Source organism: Triticum urartu, chromosome 4 (genome assembly GCF_003073215.2).
Source record: "Triticum urartu cultivar G1812 chromosome 4, Tu2.1, whole genome shotgun sequence".
In the NCBI taxonomy this organism is placed as follows: domain Eukaryota; kingdom Viridiplantae; phylum Streptophyta; class Magnoliopsida; order Poales; family Poaceae; genus Triticum; species Triticum urartu.
The window spans coordinates 42,006,131-42,023,713 of NC_053025.1; the positions used below are offsets into that span (position 1 = coordinate 42,006,131).

At 45.0% G+C, this 17,583-nt stretch overlaps 2 protein-coding genes across 2 annotated transcripts in view; one reads left to right on the plus strand and one right to left on the minus strand.

Annotated features, from left to right (window-relative positions):
- Positions 1-587, plus strand: part of LOC125554574 (zinc finger BED domain-containing protein RICESLEEPER 2-like) — a 5,179-nt gene extending 4,592 nt beyond the window's left edge. The window contains exon 3 of the mRNA XM_048718093.1: positions 577-587. Within this exon, the coding sequence (XP_048574050.1) occupies positions 577-587 (11 nt within the window). The remainder of the gene's footprint in view (positions 1-576) is intronic.
- Positions 338-5,292, minus strand: LOC125550528. The gene is made up of 2 exons (XM_048713552.1): positions 4,868-5,292; positions 338-929 (listed from the first exon to the last, which is right to left on the minus strand). Exons 1-2 carry the CDS (start codon positions 5,091-5,093, stop codon positions 592-594), a joined length of 564 nt encoding a protein of 187 aa, XP_048569509.1. The 5' UTR covers positions 5,094-5,292; the 3' UTR covers positions 338-591.
- Positions 5,293-17,583: the final 12,291 nt, after the last annotated feature.

Sequence of the window (17,583 nt, forward strand, 5' to 3'; positions counted from 1 at the left end):
GGCAACTCGTGCGTAAATAATGAGTTAATATGTGCTCATGCATAAACTGTCAATCAATGCAATGCAATGCAATTCTAGTTGTGAGAGGACTTGGCCTAGCCCTAGTTGCTTTTGCATGCGCTTAAATGATGTTGTCCGGAGATGTACACATATTGTTGCCGAAATTTCTTGGTGTGACAAGTTGTAATCTGCTAGCAATTTTCTGAATTGCTTTGCAAACTCTGCTCCTGGTACTGAGATCTTGTTTTGGCTGTGATCCTCATACTTCATAAAATCTTACCAAACAAAGCCTCGGCTCAGCATATCTCAGTAGATACACAAGTCACCATACAACATCTCATCTTGCATGTCTCAACATGAGAACATGCTATTAAATACTTACATCATCGCAGTTGTATATACACAAACTTGCTCTGGTCTGGTCAACATGTCTCGGGAGAGAATAGCCATACCAGAGTGAGGAGACTGTCTATCAAACACACCTATAATCTACAACATGTATGTGTTTCATCAATGCTATACGCCATGCGGGAGGCGAAAGCAGCACCTCCAGTTGATCTTTACATTCTCTTGAAGGACCGAACTGATCGTTCATCTCCTATCACTCGTGTCTTCTTCCTGCACGCACTTGCCGGACGGTGTGCCGCCGTGCTGCAGCCGTATCACCCCTGTTGTGTAGGTGCGGACGCCGCCGTCCGATGAAGATAGCCGGAGGCCGTGAGAGGAGCCGCGACCGCCCCCGACGCGGCACGCGGAGTCCGGCGGAAGCTCCAGCACCTTGACTGAGCATGCAGTCTCTAGGCTCGGTGTAGCGTGGAGCCGGGACGGGAGCTCTATGGAGAAATTGCCGTACTCATTTGTTGTTGCAGACGCAGAGTTAGCCATCGTGTTGGGACCTTCGGTTGTGCAGGTTACTGCCACCCTACTACCTGCTTGGGCCAAAGAAAAAGAAACACAGAGTATGAGGATATTTTTCTTCAGTGCGTAGTTCTACTGCATTACCTTACATAAGAGGGTAGTGAAAAACTCATTACAGCCTTGTGAAAATTGAAAAAAAAATTCAGCAAATACTACTACCTCTATCCAGATTTGTAAGGTGGACACGAGTTTTCAGGTCGTCAATTTAACTAGCGGAACATGTGTTATATGCTACTAAAAATATACTCCCTCCGATCCTGTTACCACGTATATAAGATTTGTTTGATGTCAAACTTCGTAAAGTTTGACCAATTTTGTAGAAAAAATATTAACATTCACAATACAAAAGCAATATCATTAGATGCGACATGAATTTAATTTTTCATATTTTTTAAACTTTACTATTATAGATCTTGATTTTTTTTCGTATAAATATGGTCAAACTTTACGAAGTTTGACTTCAGGCAATTCTTATATACAAAGTAAAAATGACTAGAGTGATTGTGTTCGTCACCAAATAAAATTTCTAAACATATGCTACCGTACATGCTACAACGACTCAGGGGGGGTATTGATCCTCAAAGCATATGCATATATTTAAATATTGACGCGGAAAGATAAACTGGCTGAAACAAAAAAAAAATTTATGCATATTTTAAATATTGACGCAGAAAGCTAAACTGGCTGAAACAAAAAATAATATTTTTTGACCACGGCACACCATCATACGGAATAGCTGGCTTATTCCACGCCTCCTTAGTGAGAATCCCAGATATATTCGATCCACGCAGGAGTCGAACTCTGGTCGCCGGGAGAACCACTGTGATCCCAGCCATTGGGCTACTGCCCCGTTCTCAACTGGCTAAAACAAATTCGACTTAAGTTTTTTCTTAGAAGTAATTCGAGTTAAGTTTTTTTTTTAGACACAATTTGAGTTAAGTATATGGTCTAGGGGGGCGGAGACACAACCTGGGCATACCGAGCCACGGCCCAGCGGCCGCACGCAGGCCACATTTAGCATTCTATACGGTCTAATAAGCAGGCCCAGGCCTAGTGGGATCCTGCCGCTGGCCATGGTCTAGTCAAGATTTTTTTAAGGTATAGTCTTCAAGATCTTTGTATAGGAAAGAAATAGTACAATGGTAAAGAGAACCACCATGTGGTTATATGGTTAGAAGGGTGGTTGTCGTAGTGCGATTGTTTTCATGAGATTTCCTAATGCCCTACATGTCTAGCACAAAATGATGCATGTGTTCGGTAGTGGAAACATTCGCGAGAAAGTGGCCATCAAGGATCTGGACATCGACGGATTTTGGTCTTCCTCTCGGAGATCTCAGCTTTTGGTGGCGCTACTGGATATCTAGATCGGAATTGATCCGATCGGACGCGCCCTCATCTTCGGCTAGAGAGGCTTCATGAGGGCGTGGCGTGAAGCTTCACCATCTTGCCGGTGCCATGGGACATGTCTAAATATAGATTTTCACGGCGTTGACAGAGGTGAAGAAAGTCATGGTGGCTGCGATTGGAGACTTGTAATGACGAAGATGATTTTTGGTTGCGTTGAAGAATGGTGGCACAGGTTTTTTCTGTGTGTCGGGTGTTGAGTACTTGCAGTTGCGGCTTTGGCAGGAGGGGGCGACAACACAGGTGGAAAGCATTTTGGGTGGTGCTCTCGAGTACCGAGCCGCGATTTCCAGGGATGAAATCCAAGGTATGGCCTTCATTGGTTGTACCTGGCAATGGCCTTGCTGAAGACATTGTTTGGGGACCTCGGTCTTTCTTCAGGGTGAAAACTCAAGATCCTTTATTGGGCAACGACAACGCTTCTGCATTGTTTTTTTTTGGAGGCGTTGTTTTTGGAGGACCTGTTTTGCGGTCCGAGTGTTGTCTTTGCTGATGGTTAGAGTGTTGTGTTGCAAGTGTTTCGTCACTACGACGGGGTCTTTGTTTTTATATTTCTCTCTTTTTATTTTGCTTTTGGTTGTGTGCATCCTGAATGTATTTCAATATCTTGTTGGTGCGGACGTTGGGTGTAATTGATATCTTCGTGATATTAATACATCCCTCTTAAAAAAACTGTGCAAGATGATCAAAGGCATCTGAATCTCAGCAAATAATTCCCGCAAAAAAAAAGAATCTTAGCAAATAATACACGGCCACTCCGCAAAATACAAACCACCGAAAATGAAGGTGGCAAACATATAATGACGCTGGCACCTTGCATTGCAAGCGCACTCTTGAGACGATGTAATGGGTGAATAATCAAGGTGCTGGGTGGTGATAGCAAAGCACGTCTCCAGTCTCCACGACGACGTGACCCCGGGCGCCCCGAAACCCCATGTCGGATGCCCTTGTTCCCGAGCACCTAAAGCGGCTTTGGAGAATCAATCCCTTTTAGCCCGTGCTGATAGCAAATGCGGTTTGCCACGCGTGGTGTTGTGTTCCTTGACCAAACATATCTGCTCTGCCATACCAAATCAGCTACTACTACTAGTATTATCTGCCCATGACGCTAGTGGGTTATCGTGTGCTTCCTCTTGGCTACTACGAGGTGCTAATGGGGTTGACTCGAGATAAAAAAAAGTGGGGAATTAGGCCAACAAAACATGGCCGCGAGCGTGACCTCTTGAGATAAAGTTTCTTCTCTCTGGTAGAGGGAGAAGATGGAGTGCCAAATTGGCATAACGCAAGCCTGCAACTCCGGTACAGCAAAGTGCTCTGTCTAGGCGATAAACCCCACATGACCAGAATTTGTTCCGAAGCAGCTCCGGTACAGCAAAATGCTCTGCTTTTCGCTTTGAACGTAAGCACTCCGTTTGGCAGAGAGGAGAGGAGGATGCTGCTCTGGCAAATTAAAGATGGTCGTCGTACATGAACTAACACAACGAGTACGCTTCTCGCCGCACATTGTACCGAAGCCGTTAAACCCAAACTTTGCTAACAGCAACATGGCACCGAACGGAACGCTGGCCGGCCTATCTACTTAGGCTGTGTAGGCCTGTAGTTGCGTTTCTAGCTAGGACTTGAACTTGTGAACTGCTTTCAACTGCGACCTGTACATGTGTGTGTTATCGACACGCATGACATCGACCTTCTGCCAACCTAAATCTCGACAGTACCTCGATGATTCCTCCGAGCACCGAGCTGCGCAATCTGGAGGTTAGGGGAGGAGGTTACAACGTCGCCCTGGCTACTCTACTTGCTCTGTCGCTTCGCTTCTTTTCTTTCCATTCTTCTCTCTCGGAAGGTCTTAATCGGCCGGCCAGCGACCGCGGCGACAGGGATCGTTCGTCTCTAAACAATTTCAATCATCGGTTTGGACGCAGGATCTTTTAGAATTCCTATTAAATATTTATGTGGAAAATTTAGAGATGGCACACTTGGCTGTCTGTGATCTCTGATGCTTCCGTTGGCATTTTAAACTGTTTACGGGACAGGACAGTGGGGCTTCCATCCAAATCCAAAAGTTTGTATACTTCTATTATTCAATCGCATGGCAACCGCTAGGCACATCCAACGGCCCAACTACTATAGTTTTTAGGCCTCCGGCCGGCCGATTGACGTGTTGAAATGTGCGAAATGATTAAAAATCATGCATTGTTACGTGTTGAAATCGCAAGAGGAAGATGCTGGAAGAAGTGGTAACTATCAATGTGTCACGGCGACAGCTTTTCTCCTAATCCTTGGCCTTGGCAGAATTTTCTTGTTACGCAACACGTCAAGCAGTCACCAGATACAATCCTTTGACGTAAATATTGGCAAACCATTTGATATTGACCACGCAGACCTGAGCATAGTAACTAGCGATATGACCGACGAACGGGCTGTTTGAGTCTCATTCTTAGACACACAAGAAAGAGTGCGCATGGAACGAGCGGGAACAAAGAAGACGGCGAAGAGAAAGAAGAATCTTCCAGACTGAGTCGGTTACGAGCGAGCTACTACTAACCTGGCAGGTCGAAGGTGAGCAGGTCAGAGCCCGGCCGGAGGCAGAGCTGGCACGCGACCTGCCCGGACACCAGCACCGTCGAGACCGGCTCCTCGCCGTACCCGGCAATGCGCGCCAGCTCCGCCTGCGAGAAGTAGAGCTCCATGGGCGCTGCCGCGGCCGCCGCCGTGGCGAACAGCAGGAAGAGGAGGAGCAACGACGAGGCAGCCCCCGGTAGCAGCACCATGTCGGGCTATCGCGGCGGTCGAGATCCTTTGCTCCGCCGAGCTTGCCGTGGGTTTCGGCCGAACGATCGATGTGGTGGGGAGGAGAAGGAAGGGAGGGAAGACGACGTGGGTGCGCTTGGCCGGCTTGGGGGATGTTGGTTGGGTTGATCGGTTCGTCCGTCAACGACTATCGGAAGCGATGGTGTCATCTCGGTGTGGTGTGTTGTGGCCTGCATGTATATACGCGCGTCTCCGTGTGCGCGTGTTGGATTGGATGGGCCAGGCGACGAGTCCAGGCAGGTGGCCGGAGTGGTTCGGGTGTCGTCTGGTGGTTCGGGTGTACGTGTTGGCGACAACATAGATGTCCGACCATGGATTTGCTTTGCTCTATGGGGCTGCTCACCTGTTGTATTGGTTATCTTTTTTTACGGCTTAGATATGCTTGGCATGATTGTCGATCGTACGCGGCGGTCAACTATTGTGGTGATTCAACGGATTTAATTTTGCAGGTGTTTCAGTGGTTGGATTTCTCGATGCTGTCCATTGCCGGCAATTCAATGATGATAAATTCAGTCACGGCTCCGGCAAGGATTTTAGGGCGTATAGCCGTTAGTCATAGTTGACGGTCTTACGGGTGTCTCATCTTGTCGGTTACCGGCCCAAGGTCCCCTGGGTCGATTCCGCCCTGTGCTATCATGCTGGCCCATGGACCCTCTAGGCTACAGAGTCCCTTGTTTCAAGCGTCAAGGCTTCCAGAGTCTTCTTGTTGTTCGCCATGAGCCGTCCAAAGTGTTACAGGACGGAACCGGCAAAGGGGTTCTCTTCCGTCCCACCTGGCCGCGAGTCGATATGGTGGGATGTTCCTTAACCGCGACAGCGTTAGTAGCCCATGAACAGGTCTTCAAGCTTGGTTGCACCTCGGGCCATCCAAGCTACACGTCGCCCTCGGTCACTAGGTTTGACCGGGTCAACGAACCATTCCCCGAACAGTGTCTTCATTCAGCCGACCTCCATCCATGAAGATGCATTCGAAGTGGCACGAACCACCTCAGATTTGAATTTGTTGATCAAGATTGCCACCCTCCGCAAAAAATAGTTTTCCCGCCAAGCCGGCTTATGCGAGCCGTTTTTTGTGGGCTTTTTTTTATTGGTGCAATTATTCCCTGTCGAGATATATAGCCATTAATATTGTCCCAAAATCCCATATGCACCCAGAGCTTAGCCAAAGTACTTAGCAATATTGTGTTCTGCCATTACCGAGGTGTAGCTCGGCAGGGAACCTAGTCTCGCCTCTAAGACTAACTCAAGTATTGTTTGTGATCATGTTTTCCCGATCTTAGAATATCATTAAGTGTAATGATAGTCCTAAAACAACTTTAAGAGCATGACGTTAGAAGAACGATCATATTGAATCAACCCAAACTTGTTTGTTATACTTTAAGATAATATCGTCTGAAATCAATTGTTATAACATGGGTTTTTAACACGTGTTTTAGTTTCTCATACCATGAGAGTATCGTACTCACTTCTTACCATACCGTGGACTTTGGGGTTGCTCAAATGTCATCTATAACACGGTGATCATAAGGACAACTTACAGGTTCATCGAAAAGTTTGACAAGAGACTAGATAGCTCGAAAGTGGAATTTGCTCCTCCGACAATGAAGAGATATTCTTAGGGCCCTCTCGGTGTGATGACATCCATATTATATGGCCAAACAGATGTGCTATTTCACGGGGATGCCAAAACACGTTAATAAGAAAGAAAAACAAAACAAGTAACGAGGAGATTGGTATAGTGAGCATGGTGATGTAAAGTATCGTGAAGCAAAGGGAACATCACATGATAATCAAAGGTTCACTCAAATGTCATTCATGTATTTATAGGGATTGATATGGATGTCCACGGTTCCGCTATTGGTCATTGAACGAATGGGTTTCGTTCAATTCTATGTTTTATCGAACCTACTGGGTCACAAGCTTAAGGTAATCACCATCTATTGATTGTTAATAGGACGAGGGTATTGAGGATTTATTTATGAAATTGTTTCATTAACATTCAAAATAGTTTTGAGAGGAACCGGAAGCGTTCGGGGTCACTAGAAGGGTTTCAGAATTTATTGGGCAATACCGGGTATTACCAATAAATAATATACAAGTGAAAAATGTTTCCAGTGATGTTAAATTAATAAAGAAGGCTCCAGTAATCGTTAGGAGGCTCTTGTATTTAATTGGATGTCAACTTAAAAGGCCATGTGGTGGAGGGAGAATTGGGCCACCAAGGCCCATGTAGGGGAGGCACCCCCTTTTCCCCCTTTGGGAGGTTGAATTGGGGAGGGGGAAGGACTCCTCCTTCCCTCCTTGGTCAACGCAAGGGGAGGGGAGTCATTCCCCTCCTTGTGGCACCCCTCCTCCCCTCTGACTTATATATACTAGAGGGTCTAGGCACCTTTGTAGACAAGTTTTGAAGCCTCGTCGTTCTTAGTTCTAGTTCTAATTGGTCCTAGTTGATCACTTAGAGCTTGACCTAGATCCTCTAATCCTCATACTTAGAAGCCTGGTATGGTTCTAATCTCTTCCCCCCCTCTAATTCTTTGGTGATGATTAGCTCTGGACGGTGAAGCGCTGCCAGATCGTGAAGACCATATGCTTGCAATTCGTAGACGGGTCGTGCTTTCGGTCTTCCGTTTGAGGGACTGTTCATGGGCCCTAAGAACCCTAAGAAACCCCTTCCCTTCCCACGTGAGTCTAATGATAATGAAATCTTATCTTCTTATGCCAAGGGTGCTTGTAGTTATTATGATATTGAACAAATTGAATAATTTGTTTTTAAGGGTGCCTATGAAATAACTGCTTTGATTGAAAAGTATGACATTACTCTTTACGAATGTGAAAATGTTGCCATACTTAAACATTGCTATGTTATGATTCTAATGCCTATAATGATTATATTAAGAAAATATCCGTTATCCATAAGAGATTGATACTTTGCAGGAATCTATAGATGATTGTTATGATCCATTGATTCGATTGAAATATCCCCTCTTGATGAATGTGATGCTTTCTATTCTTATGACCATGATGCCAATATTAATGATGCTTATGGAGATGAACTTGCTATAGTTTCTTATGTTAAAAATGGAATTATTGCTATTGCACCCACACTTGATAGTCATATTATCTTTTTGAATTCTCCCAACAACACTGTATCATAGACATTTGCACCTATTAAGAATTATATTGATGGGTTGCGTTTACATGGTGATTTTAATGGATATAATATGCATGGGTTTCTTCCCCTACTTGAGATTATTATGAGAGAGGGACATGTCTCCACCTTTCTATGTTTCTAATACAATAAAATTACAAGAAACTATCTACGCTATGTTTGTAGGCATTTTTTTATTTTGTTATGCCTGATACTTTATAATGATCATGATTGGGGTGATGGTCATAATGCTATGAATATTAAAAGCGGGTTTGGAAGAGTGTCAAGCCGACTTGAACCTAAGGGGTCATGCTTTTAAGGGAAGGAACCTACGAGGCCAGATCCTATTTCACTGGTCGGATGTGATTCGAGCTGAACTTGGATCACGACCAAGTAGACTTCTGGGCTTTAGGACCTGTGAAAGGCCCATGTGTTGAGTCCGCGGCAGATGCCTATATATAGTCGAGGTGTGGCACACGTGTTCGGTGGATCGCTTCAACATTTGTCGTTAGGGATTTGCATGTGTTGCAACTAGCCACCTCCACTCACAGTTGACTATGCGATCGAACCTAGCAGACTATCACACGCCGTTCCTTCTACACGTGGATCACTTGTACTATTCTGGTGAACCTGTATGGGGGATCCGACGACCTGCTATTCGAGGGAGATCGAGGAGGAGAAGGAAATGGCTCGTGATGAGCTACCCCGACTCTTCTTCTGCCACATTGATCTCATGATCCATCTCCCTTATTATTTTCGTGGTTGTTCTGCACGCAGGAAACATTTTATATTGCAGTCGATGCACCTAGTGTATCCTAATAGATAGCGAGTTACTCTAGTACCCCGTTGTCTTTAGCATGCCTTTCACTCCCGTAATATATGTTTTCCTTGCAAAAGAAAGAAAAGGTCTTCAAAGTGTTCCCGCCAAGCAAGTGTTAACTAGAGGAAATATAAATATATGCTACTTTATTATTTTGTCTAAACTAGCAAGAACTTTGTGATAATTATCTTTGCTTCAATAACGCTTGCATAATAACCAAGCCATCGCTACAACTATACTGAGTTTATAGGTGAAGAAAGTGGAGGGTGATACGTCTTCAACGTATCTACTTTTCCAAACACTTTTGCCCTTGTTTTGGACTCTAACTTGCATGATTTGAATGGAACTAACCCGGACTGACGCTGTTTTCAGCAGAATTATCATGGTGTTATTTATGTGCAGAAACAAACGTTCTCGGAATGACCTGAAACTTCACGGAGCCACTTTTCAGAAAATATGAAAAAATACCTGCAAAAGATGAAGGCCAGGGGCCCACCACCTCTCCACGAGGGTGGGGGGCGCGCCCCCTACCTCGTGGGCCCCCTGTTGCCTCTCCGACTCCAACTCCAACTCCATATATTGTGTTTTGGGGAGAAAAAAATCAGAGAGAAGAAATCATTGCGTTTTACGATACGGAGCCGCCGCCAAGCCCTAAAACCTCTCGGGAGGGCTGATCTGGAGTCCATTCGGGGCTCCGGAGAGGGGAATTCGTCACCATCGTCATCATGAACCATCCTCCATCACCAATTTCATGATGCTCACCGCTGTGCGTGAGTAATTCCATCGTAGGCTTGCTGGACGGTGATGGGTTGGATGGGATCTATCATGTAATCGAGTTAGTTTTGTTAGGGTTTGATCCCTAGTATCCACTATGTTCTGAGATTGATGTTGCTATGACTTTGCTATGCTTAATGCTTGTCACTAGGGCCCGAGTGCCATGATTTCAGATCTGAACCTATTATGTTTTCATCAATATATGAGTGTTCTTGATCCTATCTCGCAAGTCTATAGTCACCTATTATGTGCTATGATATGTTAACCCCGAAGTGTCAATAATCAGGATACTTACCGGTGATGACCGTAGTTTGAGGAGTTCATGTATTCACTATGTGTTAATGCTTTGTTCCGGTACTCTATTAAAAGGAGGCCTTAATATCCCTTAGTTTCGGTAAGGACCCCGCTGCCACGGGAGGGTAGGACAAAAGATGTCATGCAAGTTCTTTTCCATAAGCACGTATGACTATGTTCGGAATACATGCCTACATTATATCAATGAACTGGAGCTGGTTCTGTGTCACCCTAGGTTATGACTGTTACATGATGAACCACATCCGGCATAATTCTCCATCATTGATCCATTGCCTACGAGCTTTCCATATATTGTTCTCCGCTTATTTACTTTTCCGTTGCTATTGCTATCATCACTACAAAATACCAAAAACATGACTTTTACCACTGTTACCTTTTGCTACCGTTATCACTACTATCATACTACTTTGCTACTAAACACTTTGCTGCAGATATTAAGTTTCCAGGTGTGGTTGAATTGACAACTTAGCTGCTAATACTTGAGAGTATTCTTTGGCTCCCCTTGTGTCAAATCAATAAATTTGGGTTGAATACTTTACCCTCGAAAAATGTTGTGATCCCCTATACTTGTGGGTTATCAGAGGGCTATCTAGACATACCGATCGTAAGTGAACCAAAACCTTATCAATTTTTATTTAGACAACTGAGCTCCTTAAGGTTGAGTTCTTATTTGTTGCTCGTGGGCGATCAAGGTTTAATCTTGGGGAGGTTGATGAGTGATATTTTTTTCTCTCATCACACCATTGTTTAAACTGGGTAATCTTCAAATTTCTGAGAAAATCACTCTGATTTTGCCACTAATGACTAATGAATGAGAGAGGTCGCAAAACCATTTGTTTAATGTGTTTCTGCAAGAAAAAGGCTTAAATATGGAAGGAAATCATCACACAATAGGAATTACGAAGTTTGGTGGAAGAGGCAAGTCATGGAGTCACACCAAGGCTAATAGAGCGCAAGACGACGGTAGGTACGAGCGCATGCGCTTGTACTATGTGTCGTCTACTCCAAGAGGTCCACCTGACCAACTTCTATAAAGGGGTTGACGCTTAATTTTAAACATGGAGAACACCATTAGCGAAACGGATAAATAGAACCATCTTCCAACCCTAGCCCCTGCCATTTCACATGTCATCTCTGTTGGGTAACGTAGTAATTTCAAAAAAATTCCTACGCACACACAAGATCATGGTGATGCATAGCAACGAGAGGGGAGAGTGTGATCTACGTACCCTTGTAGACCGATAGCGGAAGCGTTATGACAACGCGGTTGATGTAGTCGTACGTCTTCACGGCCCGACCGATCAAGCACCGAAACTACGGCACCTCCGAGTTCTAGCACACGTTCAGCTCGATGAAGATCCCCGGACTCCGATCCAGCAAAGTGTCGGGGAAGAGTTCCGTCAGCACAACGGCATGGTGACGATCTTGATGTTCAACTATCGCAGGGCTTCGCCTAAGCACCACTACAATATTATCGAGGACTATGGTGGAAGGGGGCACCGCACACGGCTAAGAGAACGATCTTAGAGATCAACTTGTGTGTCTAGGGGTGCCCCCTGCCCCCGTATATAAAGGAGCCAAGGGGGGGTGCGTCCGGCCCTAGGAGGAGGCGCGCAGGAGGAGTCCTACTCCTATCGGGAGTAGGACTCCCCTCCCTTTCCCTAGTTGGATTAGGACTTGGGGGGAAGGAGGAGAGGGAAGAAAGGAAAGGGGGGGCGCCGCCCCCCTCCTTGTCCAATTCGGACTTGGGGGGAGGGGCGCGCGGCAGCCCCTAGGCCTCCTCTCCTCTTTCTCCACTAGGCCCATTAAGGCCCATTAGGTTACCGGGGGGTTCCGGTAACCTCCCGGTACTCCGGTAAAATGCCGATTTCACTTGGAACACTTCCGATGTCCAAACATAGGCTTCCAATATATCAATCTTTATGTCTCGACCATTTTGAGACTCCTTGTCATGTCCGTGATCACATCCGGGACTCCGAACTAACTTCGGTACATCAAAACTCATAAACTCATAATATAACTGTCATCGAAACCTTAAGCGTGCGGACCCTACGGGTTCGAGAACAATGTAGACATGACCGAGACACATCTCCGGTCAATAACCAATAGCGGAAACTGGATGCTCATATTGGCTCCCACACGTTCTACGAAGATCTTTATCGGTCAGACCGCATAACAACATACGTTGTTCCCTTTGTCATCGGTATGTTACTTGCCCGAGATTCGATCGTCGGTATCTCAATACCTAGTTCAATCTCGTTACCGGCAAGTCTCTTTACTCGTTTCGTAATACATCATCTCTTAACTAACTCATTAGTTGCAATGCTTGCAAGGCTTATGTGATGTGCATTACCGAGAGGGCCCAGAGATACCTCTCCGACAATCGGAGTGACAAATCCTAATCTCGAAATACGCCAACCCAACATTTACTTTTGGAGACACCTGTAGAGCTCCTTTATAATCACCCAGTTACGTTGTGACGTTTGGTAGCACACAAAGTGTTCCTCCGGCAAACGGGAGTTGCATAATCTCTAGTCATAGGAACATGTATAAGTCATGAAGAAAGCAATAGCAACATACTAAACGATCGGGTGCTAAGCTAATGGAATGGGTCATGTCAGTCACATCATTCTCCTAATAATGTGATCCCGTTAATCAAATGACAACACATGTCTATGGTTAGGAAACATAACCATCTTTGATTAACGAGCTAGTCAAGTAGAGGCATACTAGTGACGTTTAGTTTGTCTATGTATTCACACAAGTATTATGTTTCCGGATAATACAATTCTAGCATGAATAATAAACATTTATCATGATATAAGGAAATAAAATAATAACATTATTATTGCCTCTAGGGCATATTTCCTTCAATCTCCATAGCCGACACCGCCACCATCATCACTGCAACAATCCCTCTCCAAGTTTGTCATACAATGTATCGCATCCGACAGTTATTGTAAGACATATTATTAATCAATCATTCATGTTCATGTCGTCTTAAATGTGTTCATCTTGTGATCTGATTGCCATGTGTGAGTAATTCAATAAGGCAATGGGTTGAGGCAAGGCCTTGCAAGCTGATGCATTTGTGCAGCAGATCGTTGGAATGACTTTGTGTATTTGATAATATGTCCAGTTGCAAGAAAATTGTCTCTTGTCTTCTTTTCAATCTAAGACCCTGCAAGTACCCAGGATCCTGTAGATTGATCTAGGAGGAGTTAAGGAGCGAGGAGATCGTGGAACACTATGCTGAACAGCAGTGAGAGAAGGGGTTAGTATGCTAGCGGAATAATATTTCTTGAGACGAATGAGGTGTAGTTATTAAATGCCTAATGCTTTTGTCTGAATGTTTATTCTTAATAACCAGGGTAACCCGACGCGGTAGTAAGGGACATTGGTTAGACAACTGACTCTTGTTGTAGGTCGAGCACCAGTTAAGACGTACTTTTGACACATGGTTCACAATCATCGCGTCACAAGCACATCGTAGCGGTTGTCTTTCAGGGCATGTTTTAATATCATTAAGATCGATCCCAAGCAGAAATATAAGGTTGTAAGTGTAAGACCTCATACCCATGCATGTCTTTAATATCAGTGTTTACACCCTTAATGTCATTAAAGATTTAGTATAAAAAAGGAAATTACATTCTTTAGCAAGAACTTATCAACCTTTGTTGTAGTGCACGTGCTCTCGCAGGTTCAATAACTTAAGGCCACTCCTTGGGGGGAAAGTGATACGTCTCCAACGTATCTATAATTTTTGATTGTTTCATGCTAATATATTATCAATCCTGAATACTTTATATGCTTTAATATGCAATTTTATATTATTTTAGGAACTAACCTATTAACCTAGTGCCTAGTGTCAATTGTTGTTTTCTGCTTATTTTTTATTTTCCAGAATATCAGTACCAAACGGAGTCCAAATGCTACGGAACTTTTTAAGTGTGTGTGTAGGTGATGTTCACTAGGTTTTGAGTGATTCTCCTACAGGTTTGATAACTTTGGTTCTCACCGAGGGAAATACTTGTCGCTACTATATTGCTTCACCCTTCCTTTTCGGGAAAAATCTCAACGTAACTCGCAAGTAGCATAAAGGCACGAGAATCTTTGCTATCCAAACTGGATCTCAGAGGGCATCCGATTCATGATGTCTCCTTAGGACGGCCAGGTTAGATTTTCTCGTCGTGTGACGAGATTCGGTGTCAGGCGCTTGAGATCTATTTAAGGGTTTAACGATGACGATTGTGGCTCTAAAGTGTTGCGCTTAGAGACACGTGCATGAAAACTTTCTTGCCGTCATATAGAAGGTCAAGCCGGTTCTGGTCGGGGAGCGACGACAACGATGCGTCAGCGGCTTGTTCTGGTGGCGATAGTGGTCATTCGACGGTATCAAAATTTTAATGTAGTTTTTTGCGTGAACCTTCCAATCTATTCATCTTCAATCATGACAGTACAATAAACACAAAAAATGATAAAAAGTACATCCAGATCCATAGACCATCTAGCGACGACTATAAGCACTGAAGCAAGCCGAAGACGTGCCGCCGTTATCGCCCCTACCTTGGTTGAGCCAGTCCAAACTTGTAGTAGACAAACGGAAAGTCATCTTGCTAAGGCCTCATAGGACCATCGCATGAAAACAACAACCACCGCCGATGAAGAGTAGCGTAGACCGGAAGGAACCAACCTGAAGACCCACGAACGTAGATGAACAATGACAAGATCCGATCAAATTCACCTAAGATAGATCCATCGGAGACAGACATCCACACGCCCACCGACAATGCTAGATAGACAACCGAGACGGGGCTAGGCGGAGAGACCTTTATTCCATCTTCAGAGAGCCGTCGTCGTCTCGCCTTCCTGAGCAAGATACAAATCCTAACAAAACTTATAGAAACATCTAAAAACGGAGCCCTCCCACCAACAAGGGCCGGGATACACCGCGTCCCCATGGCCCTAAGGCCACCGGAGACGAGGTGGACCGGCGGCGGCGTCGGCGGGAGGCGAAGAAACCCTAAGTTTTTTTTGCGGGTAAACCCTAAGTTTTTATTATGTTTGATGTGCTTTGTACTTTCGGTAAACTTTGTTACTTTCTCCAATCCATATTATTTGTCCCATCTTTAGTATAACTTTATGGGAAAAGCTGTAAATCTGCCGGCAAAAAACAACAACAAGTCTGCCGCCTTGCACCCGTGCCACGCGTCCCATGGACCACACGCAGGCCACGTATGGAAACCTCCTCAAGTTATACACACGTTGATGCTTATCTTATCCTCCCAAGCAATGACCTCCATGATTTATTTATCCAGCAACACATTCCTTAGTGCGTCTTGCACAGCCGCAACCAACTGAATCATGCCAGCCGAGGCCCCGGCGCCGGCGAGCAAGTGCTCGGCCATCCGTGTCCCTCCTCATTTTCTTCCTCATCCATACTATGTCTCTCTCACCAATTTAATCAGCGCCATCTCTCACGAACTACACCGCCTCGCCGTCACCCGCCTCCGCGAGGCACACCGCCGTTGGAACCTCGTCTACCGTCTCCCATCGTTCCACGTCGCGGTGTTCTAGAGGAGCACGACGTCCATGGTTGTCGCCTCCTCGAGCTCAGTCGCAAACACCGGTGCCGCTGCAGTACAGTTTCTGCAACATTATCTCTGTTACATAATTTTTCCGCAACAAGGCCTTTGTTGCAGAAAAAATATAAATATTTCTACAACATGATCTCTACTGCAAAAAAAATCTGCAACACAACCTTCATTGCAAATATTTCTGCAACATGATTTTTCTGCAAAGAAAATTGACAAATATTTCTGCAACATGATCTTTGCTGCAAGAAAATTCTGCAACACAACCTTTGTTGCAAATTTTTCTGCAACATGATTTATGTTACAAAAGGTTCCGCAACAAGGCTTTTGTTGCAAAAGTAAAGGACGGCACACGGTCGCTAGATTGTCTCGCATCTAATGGCTCGCATGGCGATGGATGTTTTGAAAAGATCCACCGGCCGACGCGTAGCATCTCCCTAACTTTATTACAAAAGTTCTATTAAAATTAGAGTTTTTATCATTTATGCCACTAATTGTATCCGACTACTCAATTTTGCCATCAGAAGTTATAATTGCTCAAAAATGCCATCGTTTCATGAGATGCTTGTTTAAAAATATCATTAGATATCTCAAAAATGACATCGTTCCATTAGATGTTTGCTTAAAAATGTCATTAGACATTGTTATTGTCAGGTCAAACCAGTTGACCATGTTATATGATGAACATACCCCTATACCCAAATTTCAGGTCTCTTTATCTCACAATGATAAATGTGAACGCCACTTGTCAGGAGTAAGCAAGCAAAAAAAAGAAGAGGAAAATAAGAACGCTATTGGGATCAAGTGGAACCCACATTTTATTGTACTGAGGTAGAGGGAGAACTGACATGTTGGTCTATAGATATTTTGATCATTATAACATGGCAAACGAGATGTGAGATGACAATAAGGATGTCTAGTGGCATTTTTGAGCATGCGCCTAACGAAGCGATGCCATTTTTGAGCAGTTGAAATTTCTAGTGGCAGAACTGAATAGTGAGACACAATCGGTGGCATAAAAACGGAGCCCTCCCGCCGACAAGGGCCGGGATACACCGCGTCCCCATGGCCCTAAGGCCGCCGGGGACGAGGTGGACCGCCGGCGGCGTCGGCGGGAGGCGAAGGAACCCTAAGTTTTTCTTTTTGCGGGTAAACCCTATGTTTTTATTATGTTTGATGTGCTTTGTACTTTCAGTAAAATTTGTTACTTTTTCCGATCCATACTATTTGCCCCACCTTTAGTATAACTTTATTGCAAAGTTGTATTAAAATTAATATGGATTAGAGGGAGTAATAGATTTGAATTTTGTTTTCAAATTAGAAGGATCGCACAAAAAAAAGGTGAACTTTTCAACTTCCCCAGACCCCCGATCAACGACTCTGGCCTTAACCGGGCCATTTTTCTTCCTTGGATCCGTACCCTAACGCAAGCTCTTTAAGCTTATCCGCCCACATAAATCGGACGGTCCAAATCGGAACCCGGCCACATCAGCCCAAACCCTAGTCGCTGACGCCGTAGCCTGCCTGGCCTGCGTCCGCGGTCCACCCCCCGATCCCATCCCATCCCATGGATAAAAATATTGAAAGCGAGCCGCGCGTCCCGAAAACTAGCCGGTCCACGCGGACGAGCCCCCACCCATGGCCCGCCGGCAGCCTCACGCCCGCGCCAGCTCGGCAGCCCATGGCCGTGGGCCGCGAGCCCATAAATCCCCGTCCATCCCCCGCTTCACCGTTTCCCCCAGACCCGACGAAATTTTCCGCCTCGCCCCGCTGGTCCGTGCTCGGTCCCTCTCCTCCCC

Excerpts from the sequence above, each read along its gene's own strand:
- LOC125550528 (XM_048713552.1), bottom strand. The coding sequence starts at position 5,093 with ATGGTGCTGCTACCGGGGGCTGCCTCGTCGTTGCTCCTCCTCTTCCTG. Across the intron at positions 930-4,867 it reads GCTCACCTTCGACCTGCCAG|GTAGTAGGGTGGCAGTAACC; the intron begins GTTAGTAGTAGC and ends TGGCCCAAGCAG.